The sequence below is a fragment of the Vespula pensylvanica genome, chromosome 3, assembly GCF_014466175.1.
Source record: "Vespula pensylvanica isolate Volc-1 chromosome 3, ASM1446617v1, whole genome shotgun sequence".
NCBI lineage: Eukaryota > Metazoa > Arthropoda > Insecta > Hymenoptera > Vespidae > Vespula > Vespula pensylvanica.
This window is the reverse complement of record NC_057687.1, coordinates 4,112,428-4,128,855: the sequence shown is the minus strand read 5'-3', so window position 1 is coordinate 4,128,855 and position 16,428 is coordinate 4,112,428. Positions and strand designations below refer to the sequence as shown.

The following is a 16,428-nucleotide window of genomic DNA, read 5'->3' as shown; positions in this document are numbered from 1 at the left end:
GGGTGAGGGGTAGGTGGATGAAGATAATGAAACGGGACAAAATTTCGCGCAGAAATATCCGATACGTTATCTTTATGATTATGTCGTTGTTGCGATAGACGATCAATAATCGATAAAATAATATATACCATCGAATCGACTCACATTTGTATATATTTGAATTATATTTCTCGTTTCAAAGGATACATGATAAAGTAATAAGGAATATAAATAGAAAAGCATCTTGAAAACAAAGATTTTTTTTTCTTTATATATTTCTCTTCTTCGGGTTACAAAAAGTCGCCCTTAAAAATATTCGTCGTTTCATACGATTGACAAAAAAAAAAAAAGAGAAAGAAACAGAAAAATAGGAAAAAAGATATATCCGTGGTATAGGAAAAAGATATATATATATATATATATTTCGTCGAATGACCCACAACTATGCATAGATACATATGCACACATATTTATATATTATAAGTTGCGTCATCATAGAATTCCGCTCGAACGATCCCAACAATCGGCGATGCCGTTATTGAATTCTTCGAGAGGGTGAAAGGCATAGAGAAGAGGCTTTTCAGTAAAATAGTCGAGTGGAAGGAAAGAAGAAACTGCGAGGGAGTTCTTTTATAATAGCGAACAGACTATGGAAGCATCTTATCGGTTATCGTATTTGGTGCGCGACAAAGAACGAGTGAAAGAGAAATTGAGAAAAAGAGAAAAACAGAAAAAGATAGAGAGAGAGAGAGAGAATGGGAAAAGTAGAGATAGTTTAGAGGTCCAGAGGCATAGTTCGTTAGCGGTTCGCGAGAATATCCGCGTAATTTCCCTCTCTAATCCCTTAAACTCAATCGCCAATGAATACTAAATACACTCAATTAAAACTCCACAGCGGTGAAACTTTGGAGATTGGCTGAAAGTGACTCACCGTCCTTGCTCTCGTCGGCCACGACGTTCGCTCTATCCTTGGAGTCAAGGAGGTCGTCTGAAACAGATGAAGATTATCACCGTCAGAAAACAAGCTTCTTGATATTACCTCCGCAAGTTATTACTTCGTTCGCGATAACGTTATCAAATTCCTTAAACTGAATAATCTTTTTCGTTCGCATCAACTTTACGACGAACTTGATGCAAACGATACTTTCTTATTATTCAATGAAGAAAATTTATAATTGATGAAAAAGAAAGAGAGAGAGAGAGAGAGAGAGAGAGAGGAATTATATACTATATATTATATATGTTCTTACGTAATTATGGATATATGTATATATTGGAAAAATGATTACACAGGAAAACAGACTGTTTAATGTTTTAAAACGAAGTAATACACATTTTTTAAGTACTTCGTATTTTATATATATATTTTTGTTATTTTATATTATATATATATATATATATAATCGATCGTATATCAATTTTATTTCTCATCATTATTATTTTATATTATCGCAATATCGTCCATATGTAACATTTTATTTTGTAATTATTGTTGATAATAATAATTATATATATATATAATGTTATATATGGACGATATTGCGATAATATAAAATAACAACGATGACATAAAATTGATATACGATCGATTTTATTACGCTTAATTTATTAGAGTCCTTCCCCAAGTTTATCTGCAAAATGAAACAAAAACTATTTTAATTCTCGAAATGATCATACATTCCAACGTAACTACGTTGCGACCAAGTAAATTTTAAATTATATTACGTACGATTAATTTGACAGAGTCCAACGACCCACTCAAACGTTTTTATTATGCAAATATCGGTGAATGGATTGGTCGGTTAATATAGCGAGTAAATTTTATGCGCCATCAACTTGAATCCTAAATAAATATCAGGATATCCGAAAGTACCTGCCGTGGGATACTCCACGTAATCTTCCACCACTCGTTGCTTGCTAGAATACGAATACGTGTATAGTATTTGCCGTTAATATTTGCGCGCTCGTACATACGCATTCGTGGGAGCTCTTTGCTACAATCAACGCGCCCTGACACTTTAACCGCATCTCCTGACGAGAGAAGCTAATAACGTGACAGAAACGACCATCCAACGAAAGTTTTAGTTTATGATTCAAAAAGAGCTCGATGCTATAATCCTTCTAATACATTTTTTACTATTCCAACTTTCGTTTCAACGATGTAAAATTTCACAATATTTCACGTAGAACAATTATTCGTCTGAAATATTTCATTATATGTACGTACGTATATATGTGTGTGTGTGTGTGTGTGTATATATATATATATGTAAACGTATCGTATTAAACAAAATTTTGTTCGATCTTTCCGATAAGAGATTACGTATCGTTCAAAGTTTTCAATATAACGCGTTATTTTTAATGTCTTGTGCAAAAAATTCAAAAAAAGAAAAAAAAAATTACGACTTAGAAATTATAATTATATCTCCGAAAACAAAATCATACCGAATAAAGAGAGATTGTTGTAATAGAGTTAATAAATATGAAGCTCAAAATAAGAGACCTATTTAAAAATAGACACAAGTATCCTTCGTTCTATTTTTATAATTTATTATTCGATCTTATACGTAACTGAAGAGAAATTTATGGAAAAATTTTTATAAAATAAAAATATCTCTCTGTCGAAATATATATCTTCTCTATTAATAATACAGTCTTCTATAACTATATAAAATAGTAGATTCTGAAGAAACTTTAGTCGAATCTAACGATCAATAAAACGTTCGCGTAATGACCTAATTATTAGGTTATTGGCTAGCAAGTAATATTACAAGTTATACAGTATACCTGTATGTGGACAGTGTAATGTCCTCATTTGATCACTTCGAAATCTTAACGCTCCGAAGCGTTTTATCTTATAATTAGATCATCAAAAAGATATCAAACATTGACACGATTCGACTTCCAATCAGCCTTAATTTCTATAATAACTGACCTATCGGAGCAGATATCTCTTTCGTTCTTTACGACAAAATAAAAATTCTCCCTACTTTTTTATCTCCTTTTTATCACTTCCTTTTCTTTTTCATTCCTTTTTCTTCCTTTTTTACTTGTACAAAAAGTTGAAGAGAACGATCGAAAATTTCTTTTGAAATTAACAAGTAATATCGAAGAAATTGATTAGATCAGATCTCATTGTTATTCTATTTTGTTATTCTTCTTTCGCCATTTTCTTTTTGCCCTTTTTGAAAAAGGAAGAAAGGTCTACTAGTATTGGAGAAACTTATCCAGAAAGATATCCTACGAAATTCTGTATGCATCTTAGTCGGTCCCAAAGCTTTCCTTAGGGCCTTGCCGAGGTAGCAATTCCATGAGGATACGACATTACGATCTTCCACCATGCTGTGAAAGTAAGAACTGATTGGATTCGTGAAGAAGGGAGCCCTTCTCATATATAAACGTACGAGCCCAAAGAAATTGTGAAGGGTGCGAAGGATCGTCAAGGGTATCCCGAATCTTTCATAAACGTTTTTCTATCCCTCCCTCAAAACCAACTCGGTTGGCTTTCGACTTTTCTCATCTCTCTCATGAGAAAAGGAAGAACCCTTAAACGTTCTCCCATTTTTCCAACATCGTGCGATAGCTATCTCTACTAACATAAATATCATTGGGTACTACGATCGCATGTAAATAATACTATCCCACTTATAAACTAACGTCACGTAAATCTATCCATTTCTTTTTATTTTCTTTTATCTTTAACAAAAATATATGGATAATATATTCTGTACTTATATATTTAATATATTGCGTTATATGAAATTATATTATATACTTTGTTATTCTCTCTCTCTCTCTCTCTCTCTCTCTCTCTCTCTCTCTCTTTCTCTGTCTCATCAACAAACTGTTTACAACATTTTACAGTTCAAGTTACAATCCAAGTTTTTCAAAATAAATTTCTTCAAATTGTCCAACGAAGAAGAAACCAATTAATTATCGATCCTAGATAGATCTGTTTTGTCTCTAATATAGAAAATGTATCGATCATTAAATATCGTTTTTAATGCGGTCAACGTTCTAAATAAACGTTAATGTATAATTTCCTTTCTGTTAGAGAACAGTACCATTCCGATCGATCGACGGAAATAGAAATTTTGTTAGAAAATAGCCTGTTAATTTTCAATCAAGTAGAAATAGAGAAGCAAGGCTTATATGTCTAATAAACAGTGTTCCGATACAAACGGTTATCAAAGCCGATCAAGTGTATCTAACTTTTAGTTAAATACAAACAGTTTCGAACGTGCTCTCTCCTACTACGGTTTATTAAATGAATTCATTTCTGGTACGGACAGTTTGACAGGTCAAACCTTAGAATCCCATCTAGTATTCCCATCAAAGCTAACGTTGTTAATAAAGTGCCAATTTTTACATAAATTGAGACTATCGGGAAATATTGAAGTAGCTATATTTATAAATTCATATTTACGTTTGCTCCTTCTCTCTCGTTTCCTCTTTTTCTGAAACATCGTCAAAAAAAAAAAAAAAAAAAAAAAAGAAAGAAGAAGAAGAAGAACAAAAAAAGAAAAAAGAAAGATAAAGCAAACTGGTTAATTGGTTCATTAGCATCGATGATATCATTAACGATAAACTAGAAGCTTTTCGTGATCATCGATTCCAAGCGTATTTTCAAAAGTTTGACAACGCCTTGTAAGAGAACATCGAAGAAAATGAAGAAAATTTCAAAAAGGTCTCCAAGACATCGGAACATTTTCTCCAACTTATTGTTAGAGAATTTAGCCATGTACTTAACTTCGCAAAGGAACAATCCGTCCATACTCCTTTCCTTCCTTTACCGTTAAAGTACGTACGCGATCAAACTTTTCTCCAACGAATCGAATTTAACTTTCCGCAGGACGGCAAGGGGTAACTACTTTTGTGTCTCTATCTCTATCTCTTTCACTCTTTCTCTTTCTCTCTCTCTCTCTCTCTTTCTCTCTTTCTGTCTTGCCAACAACCTAGTTACGACATGAACATCCAAGTGTTTCAAAATGGACTTCTTCAAGTAGTTCAACGAAGAAAGAACGAGTTAACTACCAATCCTGAATAGCTGTATTGTCTCTAGTATGGAAAAGACCGATCATAATCGCTTGCCAACTGAGAAGGACAATCTTTAAAGGAAGTCAACAAAACAGCTTTCAAAGAGACAATTTCTCCCTTGTCGACGCGATAAAGCTGATAATAACAATCGAGAGTAGTCTCTGACTTTCTCAGGAAACGTTCATCGATCGGTCACTACTGTTGAACAAAGTTTATATACCGGGTGAGTCATCTAAGAATGGACGTGAAAATATTTCTTGGTAATAGAAAAAGAGAAACTTTGTTGGAAGAAAATGTCCGATTCAAAGTATGCTTGATGCAATAGAATTGAAAACTTTATCTCTAAAGAATCGTATCTTTTGGAATACGAGTGTTGTCGATATTTGTTATGAGAGAAATCGAGGAAAAAACAAAACAACCTATATTTGTATTATAGAGATCACTGTATTCGGGAAAATATAATATTCGCAAAAGTGTATCGATAGGACAAAAATAATTAATTGTTCATCAAAAATTCGTCTTTCTAAAAATGAAATAAAACAAAGAGAAAAACGTAAGATCTTTTTTCTAGATTATCGGATACACCTATTCTAATTATCAGAACATAATATATTACAACGTACTTTAGAATAATTGATATTGCTATCAAGATGTAAAATCGTCAAGAATTGAATATCTTAACAAGTACTACTTCAAATACATCATCGAACTTTTTAACGAGAGAAACTATAAAATTCCGACAACGAACAAGGAGATACGAATTATTCGAATAAAATGATACTGTTATAAACGATCCGATATCTAAGACTATCTTTATTTAATCACTCTAAGAAGACTTTTTAACCTGAAAAATAATCAACGATCAATAGCCAATGTAAAAACACATATGCTTTTCGTCCTATTGCTTTTTCGTCCTGTAGCAAGTCGACAAGTTGTCTCGTTGGACTTTTATTTCACGTTTTAATCATAAACAAAAGAAGAAGAAAAAAATCGAGGACGAACAAGCAGGACCACGATGTGTTGTAAGTACATGTTTCTCCTATATACTTCTTTTTCTCATTAACACTGACAGACGGCCTTGTCCTTTCCCGTTATTCTACTTTTTCTTCCACTCCCTAGTCGCTATTTATGTTTTCTTTTCATTAACGGTTAGCCCCGCTATTTTGTCATATTCTCATATCCACGTCCTCGATGTCTACTTAATCTCTTCTCCTTTGTCCATGTTGTTAGCTTAGACAGTCTGATAGGAAATGACGTCAAAAGTGGAAAATACTAGAAATGATATTTAAAGCAACGACACGACATACATATATAAAATGCTATGGTCGGTCGAGAAACTAATTATCACGGATTAAAGGATTATTTTGGAATAAACCAAAATAGAAATATTAAGGAAGTATATCGATATTAAAAATTGATACGGCGGATCAGAACTTCTATCGGAAGTTTCGCGATTATCCTATCTTATTTTATGTACTATACGAATCTTGCTTTTTCGATATATATGTATATATATATATATATATATATATATATATATATATATATATGTATGTATGTATATATCTTTTTTTACAATAGAAGGAAGAAAAAAGAGAATGAAGTCAGTAATGAAATTTCGACGTTAAACTTTAGATTAGTGGAATAGCATTTTCCAGGCATCTCTCGTTAATCAACGTTATACTCAACTCAATCAACTTTTCGTCTACGTTTTCACGTACAGGCCGGAAGCCTTTTCAAAGTTTTATCTTTTCGATCAAATTGCAATTATTTCGAAGCAAATACCTTTTAAAGTCTTGTCTCATTATACGACGCAACGATGATTGAAAAATAAATCAGAAATTACAATATTTCGTGTAATAAGAATACGCGTCAAATCGATCTCCTCTCAGATTGCTCGGTACAAATTATAAAAACGTCAACGACGTGAGACGATAGAAATATAAATTTTTTTACGAAATATTAATACTAGCTTAATTTAACGTTACTAATAAAAAAACTTTCGAATTAAAAACTCTAAATATACTTAACTACGCGTAAAGTCTAAACACCGAGTGAAATTGAAAAACCAAGTAACTTCGTTTGATAAAAGTGAACTGCAATCAAGAGAAAGGGAAAAAAAAGAAGAAGAAGAGAAAACAAAAACAAAAAGACAAATATACGGATCAAAAGTTAAATTAAATTTTTCCTCCTGGGATCTCTTTTCCAAAAAAGAAAAAAAAAAAAGATGCACAAAATATGTATATAAAAAGAAAAGAAAAAAAGGAAAAAGAAAAAAGAAAAGAATAAAATAGGATGTTCCGTTTCGATCAAAAAGAGTCCACCCTATATACATACATTATATACATATATACATACATACATATATACATACATACATACATACATACATATATATATATATATATATATATATTCACAACATAAATGTTGTAAAAGCACTGATAGAAACAAGGAAGGCAATCAAGGCCAGCCGATTCGACGGGTACGTTTTTGTACGATATTTATGTGTTCCCTACCGTAGGCAATTTTCGCGGCCAAATTGAGCTTGCACTCGTGCCGCGTCATGTAGACATATGGTCGCGGTTCGCCCGGACACCAGGGCACGGACGGTCCGCAAACGCATTTCCCGCTCGCGACCGCGTTTCCGCTTTCGTCCGAGGTTCCATCGCCAACCAAGTTGCATCCAGGACCGGACATTACTGGTCCGTTTGGACAATGCCTTCGCCATCTTCCTGGTATCTCTGAAAAATAAGACAAAGAAATAGATTACATTCGTACCCTTCTTACATAAATTTTACTGGAAAAAAATCAAAAATGATTCATTGGTTCGTATTCTAAGTGATCTGCTGATTAATTTATTATAGATACTTATTACGTTCTCAATTGGATTATTCCAATACGTTTGGATTTCTCGGAGGGATAAAAAAGAGATGGATAAGAAGACGAGTTCGAAGAAATGAAAATCTAAAGAAGCAGAAAGAGATATGACCGATGAAAAGCGAGGATAATAGATTTGGACCTTTATTGGATTTATCTGTTCGAGTTATCGACATATTTTTAAAGATAATAATAGTAATGATCAAATTATAATATTATATAAATATAATATATAAATAATAATAATAGGTAATGATAATAATAATTTAAAATATATATATATATATATATATATATATGATAAAATAAAATTACGATTATAACGATATTATTACTTATTGTTAATGTCCATATGAAAGAAAGTAGAATAGAGATCGTAACCTTTCTACATCATCCACTCTATTCAGAAATAGTATTAAAGAATTTGCACATATCTTTGTCCTTTGTATTCTGTTCTTAAAGTGACTTTTACTTCCTGTCTCTTAGTCTATATCTTTCGCTTGGCAAAAGTAAAAAATTCCTCGAGTCGAATACCAAAGAGAATTGCATTCGATCTCGATTCTCAATTCGCTCTCTTTTCCATATTCGATGCTATACCTTTGTGAATTATCGTTCGTGCATTCGATGCCGATAATTGTATCATTCTTTCTACAGAAAAATTATTATAGGAAAATATTGATGAGAAAAATCTTTAATTGAACTACGGAATATCGAGAGGAAAAAAAATTTCCTATTGTTATATCGTCCATCGCGATTATTATTTATTATCAAATTAAAATGCAGGGAAAATACAGACGAGTACAGCAAATCGTCGTATCGTAACACGTATCGTATTCTCAATTCCATTTGTATATCTTTTTTTTTTTTATTTATTTTCTTTTTACATACACTCTTTTTACATCCCACTCCATTTCATTTTTTAGCTTACATTCCATTCTCATGAATAATTGTAAATTTGCTCATACGATTGGATTCAGAGTTTGAAAGTTTGGAAGTTTCGTTCTCTCAAAAACGACAAATACGCGTCTCGATCGGTACGTTCATAACTCTCGATTTTCATTATTCATAACGATTATGACTGATTATGAATTATTCATCAATATAAGCCATGTTAGTAGCACTTTTATTCGACCATTCGACCGCTTATGAACTCCGTCTACGGAGTATCTATCGGTCGATGTAATTTTTCTTTCCGATTTACGGAACTATTTCAAATACAGAAAGACAATTAGAATGTATGGCAGGATTATTGAATTTTATTCGACGATCGATCTAGTTAAATCGAATTGTTTAAAATCGAAGGAACGAACTAACGAGTCCTGTACTTTTAAAATCAAATTCGTTCGAATGAATTCGAAAATCTATCGAACTAACACGTTTTTTCGTCGATCGATGAAATTTTTTGTTTCGTCTTCACTTCTTTTTCTTTTTTTCTTTTTGTAATTCTTCAAATTATAACTGCAAGATAGAAATTCATTTGTTACCATTGTTTTCGATCTTTAATATTAATAACGTTTGAAGTTATCCGAATGGGTCCTCGTTCGAACGATTTTAGTTTATTCCCCAAAGCTGATATTGTTAAAGTTTTCTTCGCGACAGTCGGAACATATCGTACCTGTTTTCCAAAGTTCGTCGACGTTAAGAAATACTGTTGACAGTAAAGTAGAAACAAGCTAAACTTTATATCATCTCTTATCTTGTATTATTGGCTATGATTTTCTTTCTATAGATTTAACAATTTTATCTCTTGATATTGCAAGAATTTCACCAATTAGAAAAATAACTAATTTTAAGTTGCTATTTATTGGATCAATATTCTTAAACATTTGATCGATGTTTTAAATAAACGATCGAGTTACGTATTTATATTAAAATATCAGTACGTGATACAAGTAACATAACCCAGATGTAATCTTGACACTTAATTATTTATATCGGTCGAATAAATAGAAAAATTAATTTTATTGTAATAATTTTCAATATATACATATTACAATCTTATTATATTTGAGTGTTATCCCTTTATTTGCATAATTTTTTTCAATTATTGCTGTATTTTGTTTTTTCTTTCTTTCTCTTTTTTCTCGATCTGGAAATATCAATTTAGAATTCTTTGAAAGAACATTTATTTTGATTTTTAGATCATTTTGAAACTTACATTTCAATATTATCCAGATTTAGATTAATACCTCGTATTATTACAAATGACAATAGAAAAAAATATTATTCTTCATTCATTAAGAATAATCTATGTTATAATTACTATTGATCTCTTTGGATTTATCGTTTAAATTAATCATAATTATTTATCGTAAATCTTGCTCATTAGGGTTTCTTGATTAAAGTAAATTTCATATCGAACAACCAAATTTAATTAATTATATTGATTAGCATGTTTCGAAATTAATTATCATACTTATCCTTTTCATTATATTCTGTTAGCTCCGTTAAAGCTTGTTTAAAAGAGCAGCATCTCATGGGCAATCAATATATCGACCAATACGTAACGAATACTCAAAAATTTCAATAAAAAACATAGAACTCGATATGTAGATAAATTAAATCAAGTATAGAAATACCTCAAAAAGAGATAGATCATTTATTACTCGACACTGTCATATAATTAATTCATATAATTATGCATTTTCCTGATCTACAAAAAGATAATCTTACTTAAAATTAACAATGGCGAAAATTCTCTTTGGACTAACAACTGCAGTATCCTAGATTACTGTATCATAAATCTGTCTGTTTGCTGTATGTCAACGTAATACAACATATCGTACGCAGAGCAATACGCTCATAGTCGCATCGTAATCGCTCCTGACTTTGAGGTCCAAGGGAAAACGTTAGTTGTTTAATGAAACGTACCGTATTTGTGCGTATGCGTGTAGACACACACACACACACATATAAATGTATAACTAAATTGAAATTCAATTGTGTACTTATAAAAAATTGAACGTTAACATTTCTGCTACCCTATAGCTATCAATCAAGACTCTCTAAATTTATCTTAAAAATATCAAAAAATAAACAATACCAAACTATACTTCGAACTCATCTTTTATCGAACATCGATTCGTCACACATATTTTCTAAAACACCAAATACATACACACATACACACACACAAACGTAGCTTTGTTTTATTATTAGTTTTTAAACGAAATGATTAACCTCTTAACAATATCATTTATCGACTAAGTGGTTTTACTTTCATTACACTAGGATTATCTCTAATAACCAAGCTGGTTAATCGTGGTAATGGGGTTAGCCATAGGAGAACGCTCGAAGCTGATAGAATATAAGGAGGTCAATGCACATAATTAACCAAGTTAGTTAATCAAGATCGAAGATACCCTACCGATCGCCGATAATATCGAACCGATACTAATTGTAAGTTCAATAATCCACGTAGCAGAGCAAACCGTAAAATCGAGTTTGCCGATCGGTTTGATGATCGTTTCTCCAATACGCAAGGATAGCCTAAATGCGAATTCATTTCGACTTAATGGCCCGAACGTGAACCGGTTAATTGATCCAACTCGGCCACGCATCGGGATATCTCGTATCGATCTACAAATGAAATTCGATTAAGAAAATTTCTCGAATTTGATACAGCAGCCCCACTCAATAATGGATTTCGTTTAAAAGAAAACCTTCGAAAAGAGATCTTTCGTCGAAACTTTTTTTTCGTTTCCTATTAGAATCGTACAAACCATTAGATATAACTTCCAAGTTATATAATAAAAGTTGAATTGTTTTGATACTTTTTCATAATCATGGAACTAAAAATAATGTTTTTTATATCGCGTTTGCAATAACCATTAATTAAGAACTTCCCGATCGAACGGAACTAATCGACATTTATAAAAATGTCATCTGTTCGATTGTAACGATAGAAGCTCAAATAATATCCATTTATATTCGATGCATTTGTTGAATCATTGATAAACGTGTTATAGTTATTTCCAAAACCTCTTCTTAATTTCTACACTTCTTTCTATGGATATAACGTTTCAGACGAACGTAATATAACTTACATTTCGCAGTTATCAAAAATGAGATAACGTTTGTTCTAAACATAACAAAATAAAGAAAGAAAAAGTAACAGAAAGAAGACCAAAAAAAAAAAAACAAAAAAGCTAATAAAATGAAATTTTCGAATAAGTTCGACAACTCGTTCGAAGAGAAAGAGAGAAGATAAGGGGATGCTTAGATAGCCAACATCTAATGCGAATTCATTTGGAGTTAATGGCCCATGTGGAAACCGGCGAGAGCAATTGGCCGCGTCCAACTACGTCGGAACACACATTTCCGCTTTTACGTGCGTTCCATCGATGATCTTTCCGGGGAATCGCACAATGCGAATTCGGAGAATGCAGGATGTATAGGTGAACGATTGTATGTGCTTTGCTCCTGTTCGATTCGAACATGACTAAATCGTGCGTATTTGGTACCCTCATAAAATATTAGGATTTCGTTGTCTCTACATGATATATGTTTAATATAACGTATTAAAATTGAAAAGGAAGATTGATCGGTCATAAATCTTTTCGTGATATTTGTCGATATATTAATACGTATATCTTATCATATTTTCATATTTATTTCAAATTTCTCCTTCAGGGAGAGATTATTATTGAAGCGTAACGATTGAAAGTTAAATTAGTTATCATTATTAACTGATGAATGATTTTTCATTTATTTAGTTTTTGTAAAAATGTTTATTTTCAATTTCATATTTGTATTTCTTTATTAGTATGTTATTTTATAATATATTATTTTATAGTTTTTATTAGTATATTTGCTCAAGACATTATGTCTTATAATAATCAATCACTTAAAATAATCATTGTCGATAGCAATAATATTAAATAAGAAATAACGACAATTATTTAGAAGATATTTTTTTGAGTTCCTTATATCGAGATTAACCGAATGATAACGAGATAAACGTCGATCGAGCGTTGAACCAGCTCGATTGCCTGCGGCAACCGACCCGGGCTAGAGGTTGCAACCCCTGAAAAAGTGAAGCTTTTTCGCATTATTGACGACCGACGGGGTTAGCTCACTCCTCTTGTCTTCCCCTTTTGCGACTTTGAGCCCATTGGGATTTAAACCCTCAAATCTTTTTTTATTTTATAATGACGATGATTATTAACTATTATCATTATTTTTATATTATATTATTCATTTTGCATACCATTTATATTTATTTCGCTTTTATGAAGATATTTTAGCATCAAATATTTATATTAAAAGGGATAGCATTTCAAAAGAAATTTTCTTTCTCTTTCTCTCTCTCTCTCTCTCTCTCTCTCTCTCTCTCTCTCTCTCTCTCTCTCTCTCTCTCTCTTTCTGTCAAAGGTATTTTGTAAAATTTACATAGAAATTTTATTATTAAAATATGTAATTTAACCTTTCGAAATTAATCAAACGATATTGTCCGGAAATTAACGAACAACAGCTTCCAGTAAAATTTTAATAAAATCGATTCGGTCATATCGTTGATTACTATCATGAAAACAATAACAACAAAATCGACATTATCTTGAAAGTTTTTCCGAACAAAAGTGCGATATCTTAAATAGGACATTTTGTTACGCTAAATAAACTATGTGTAAAATTTTGTTATATTTCCATAAACCAATTCGTGAGTACAGTATACGATGGTAGTTTACAGAAAAATAACGCACGCATATTTAAAAAAGAAAAACTTCATGATTCTTGCGAAACTTCAAAGAAAATTGAGAAATCTCATTTTTATGAAAAATAATAGCGAACGAACGCTTCTCTCGTTATAGTGATTGCATACTAAGCACTCTCAGCGGTCTTGCTTAAAAAAAAAAGAAAAAAAAAAAAAAAGGAAAAAAGGAAATGAAAAAGAACAAAAAATGGCAAACAAAAAAATACGCATCTCTCTCTCTCTCTCTCTCTCTCTCTCTCTCTCTCTCTCTCTCTCTCTCTCTCGCAGCGGGAAATTCAAAATTCTATGCACGTATACAAGCCGCTGTTCGGGATGCAATAACGTTAAGGTGCTGATGTACTGCGGCTCGTGGCTTTTCTACTGCGTGCTCGTATCCGACGAAATGGAGATTCGCAATTACCGAAGTAAATGGAATTATGAAAAATAACGGCACGACAGCGTGCCGTGCCATGCCAAGCGTTATATAAGTAAGTTTCGTAATAATCAGCGAGCACGTTTATCAGAGAGTGCTCCGCTTTCCAAAGGAAAGCTCCTCGAAGAGGGTAAAAAAGAGGAATGGGGTGAGATGGGGTGGGGTGGGGAGGAGAAGGGGAGAGGGATAAGAGAGTGACTCGAAGTACACAAGGGAAAAGCGAGCTCGCGACGTTTTCATCCACGATCGCATTTGCATGCGTAATGCAAACAGAAATTGTGCAGAAAGAGGAAGTAGGAGAGAGAAAGATAGATAGAGAAAGAGAGAGAGAGAGAGAGAGAGAGAGAGGGAGAAATAGTTCGGACGTTCTCTTCCATCCTTCCTTTTTGTTCGAACCTTCCATACCTACTGGGATGCAATTAAGCGAACTAGAAAGTTAAACAGAAACGTATTCCTTCGTGTTTAATACGAAGAAGAGAAAAATAACGATCAGACAGGATCGTTCAATTTTGACTAATCGTGGGTGTACTTCAACTTTGTTTACGTAACGATTGAAAAATAAACGAATAAGTACGAACGATTCTGAATTTTCGTTGATTATAGAACTTTGAAGAATAGCGTGAACATGTTTGTTCTAAAAATAACTGACTCGTCCTCTTTTTTTCAAAACCTCTTTTTCTATTTTCTATCTATCTATCTATCTATCTATCTATTTATCTATCTATCTTTTTCTTGTTCCGTTTCCGAATTTATATTAGATTTTTTTGTTAGTTGTTGTTTTTTTCTTTTCTTTTTCTTTTTTCATGTACGTAGTTATGTACGTAGGTAATAAAATGCGAAAAGTTGGAGGTCAAATTCGTTCTCCTTCTCGCGATTCCAATGGGAAACGAAAGAAAAGCGAATAAAGCGTAGAATTAATGAAGTTCGACCTAGTTTCACCTTCCAATCTTCCTTCAACTCTTAAGAGTCCTGTGTTTAATGGTCGTAGACGAACTCGTCTGTGAAAGAGTATTAAGGACGATCAATTGTATGTAAGAAAGCGATATATTTTCTAATCTCTTCCGATATTCTTCGCGATCGATCATATAATTCATAAATTTATTATAAATCAACGACGTAAACATTTTCACATTTGATATACAGAACGAAATAACCTTCGTAGGTTTGTCTCTTCGAACAAATCGAATACTTGGACATATTTCATGTCTCTAGGGACTTGTAGTTCTAATAAAAAATTCAAAGAGCCAAACGATCCCAACCTGGCTCACATTGTCCCGTGGGATTATAACGTAAAATGAAATGACAGAGAACAACGAACGATGATCGAATCATCGTTGAGAAAGTAGTTGCATTTTGTGCATGGTCATTCGCGAAAACGTAATTCGTTATTGAGTCGTTAACGTCCCATCACAGAAATAGCCATTGCTATTAACGAACACGTCATAAAAAAGAATGGACGTTGCTGGACATTTTTCTATTTATTTATTTATTTTATTCCTTTTTTCTCTCTTTCTATTTTTTTTTTTGTAAAATTCAACCGTGACGCAAAAAGTTTAAATACGCGAAGAGAATCGACAATTTCTTTATACGGTTTCATTTAATATTATTCGATGGAATAATATATTTTTCTTAATGAACCTTTTTCACAATAACAAAAATGGATTTCAACGAATTCGAAAATCTAAATCATTGAAAGTACCTATTAATTTCCTTTTAAACGATTTATTTGTTTCCTGTAAAAGCAGAGATGATTCGTACGACGATGTAAAATAGCGAACGCAACTGCGTCGAAAATTGGATATATACATAAATATATATTTTATATATATATATATAACGTGTGCTATCACACATTCAAAACTTTTACTTGTCATTTATGCGTAAGCTTGTAAAGAGTGCGTAACACCAGTATAAATTTACCAACAATACGAATTTCGCATCCGTTTTCACTCCATCTCTCTCTCTCTCTCTCTCTCTGTGTTGTTACGTTTATATATATGTGTTTCGTTTCATCGGAAAGAGAGAGAGAGAGAGAGAGAAAGAGAAAATTATTATATCTCCAAAGCCGATGAATAAATATTAATCTATCGAGAAAATCGCATATCTGCCATATTTGTGAATATAATCAACTATAAAATGAAACGACGTACAATGATTTTGAAGTGAGCATGTACACCTTCGAGTTGAATTATTTAAATCGATATCGAAAATTCGATACATTTATGTATTATTATCTCTCTTAGTCATAGGCACTATTCTGTTTTTCCACTTTTCTTATAATATATTTACATGTCATTTATTTGTCAAGTTTGTTATAATTTTTTTAATTAACAATGTTATTAAAATACAGTATAGTATAATAAAATATTCATTCTTTTTCTCTTTCATTTATTTCTCTTTCTCTCTC

The 16,428-nt window shown here is 32.0% G+C and overlaps 1 protein-coding gene across 2 annotated transcripts in view; it reads right to left on the bottom strand.

Moving 5' to 3' along the window:
- LOC122627684 (kielin/chordin-like protein) overlaps positions 1-16,428 on the bottom strand; it is a 307,939-nt gene that overhangs the window by 256,842 nt on the left and 34,669 nt on the right. For both annotated transcript variants that reach the window (XM_043809009.1, XM_043809011.1), the window contains exons 4-5: positions 7,536-7,760; positions 911-967 (exon numbers count right to left, since the gene is read on the bottom strand). In XM_043809009.1, the coding sequence (XP_043664944.1) occupies positions 911-967; positions 7,536-7,760 (282 nt within the window). The remainder of the gene's footprint in view (positions 1-910; positions 968-7,535; positions 7,761-16,428) is intronic.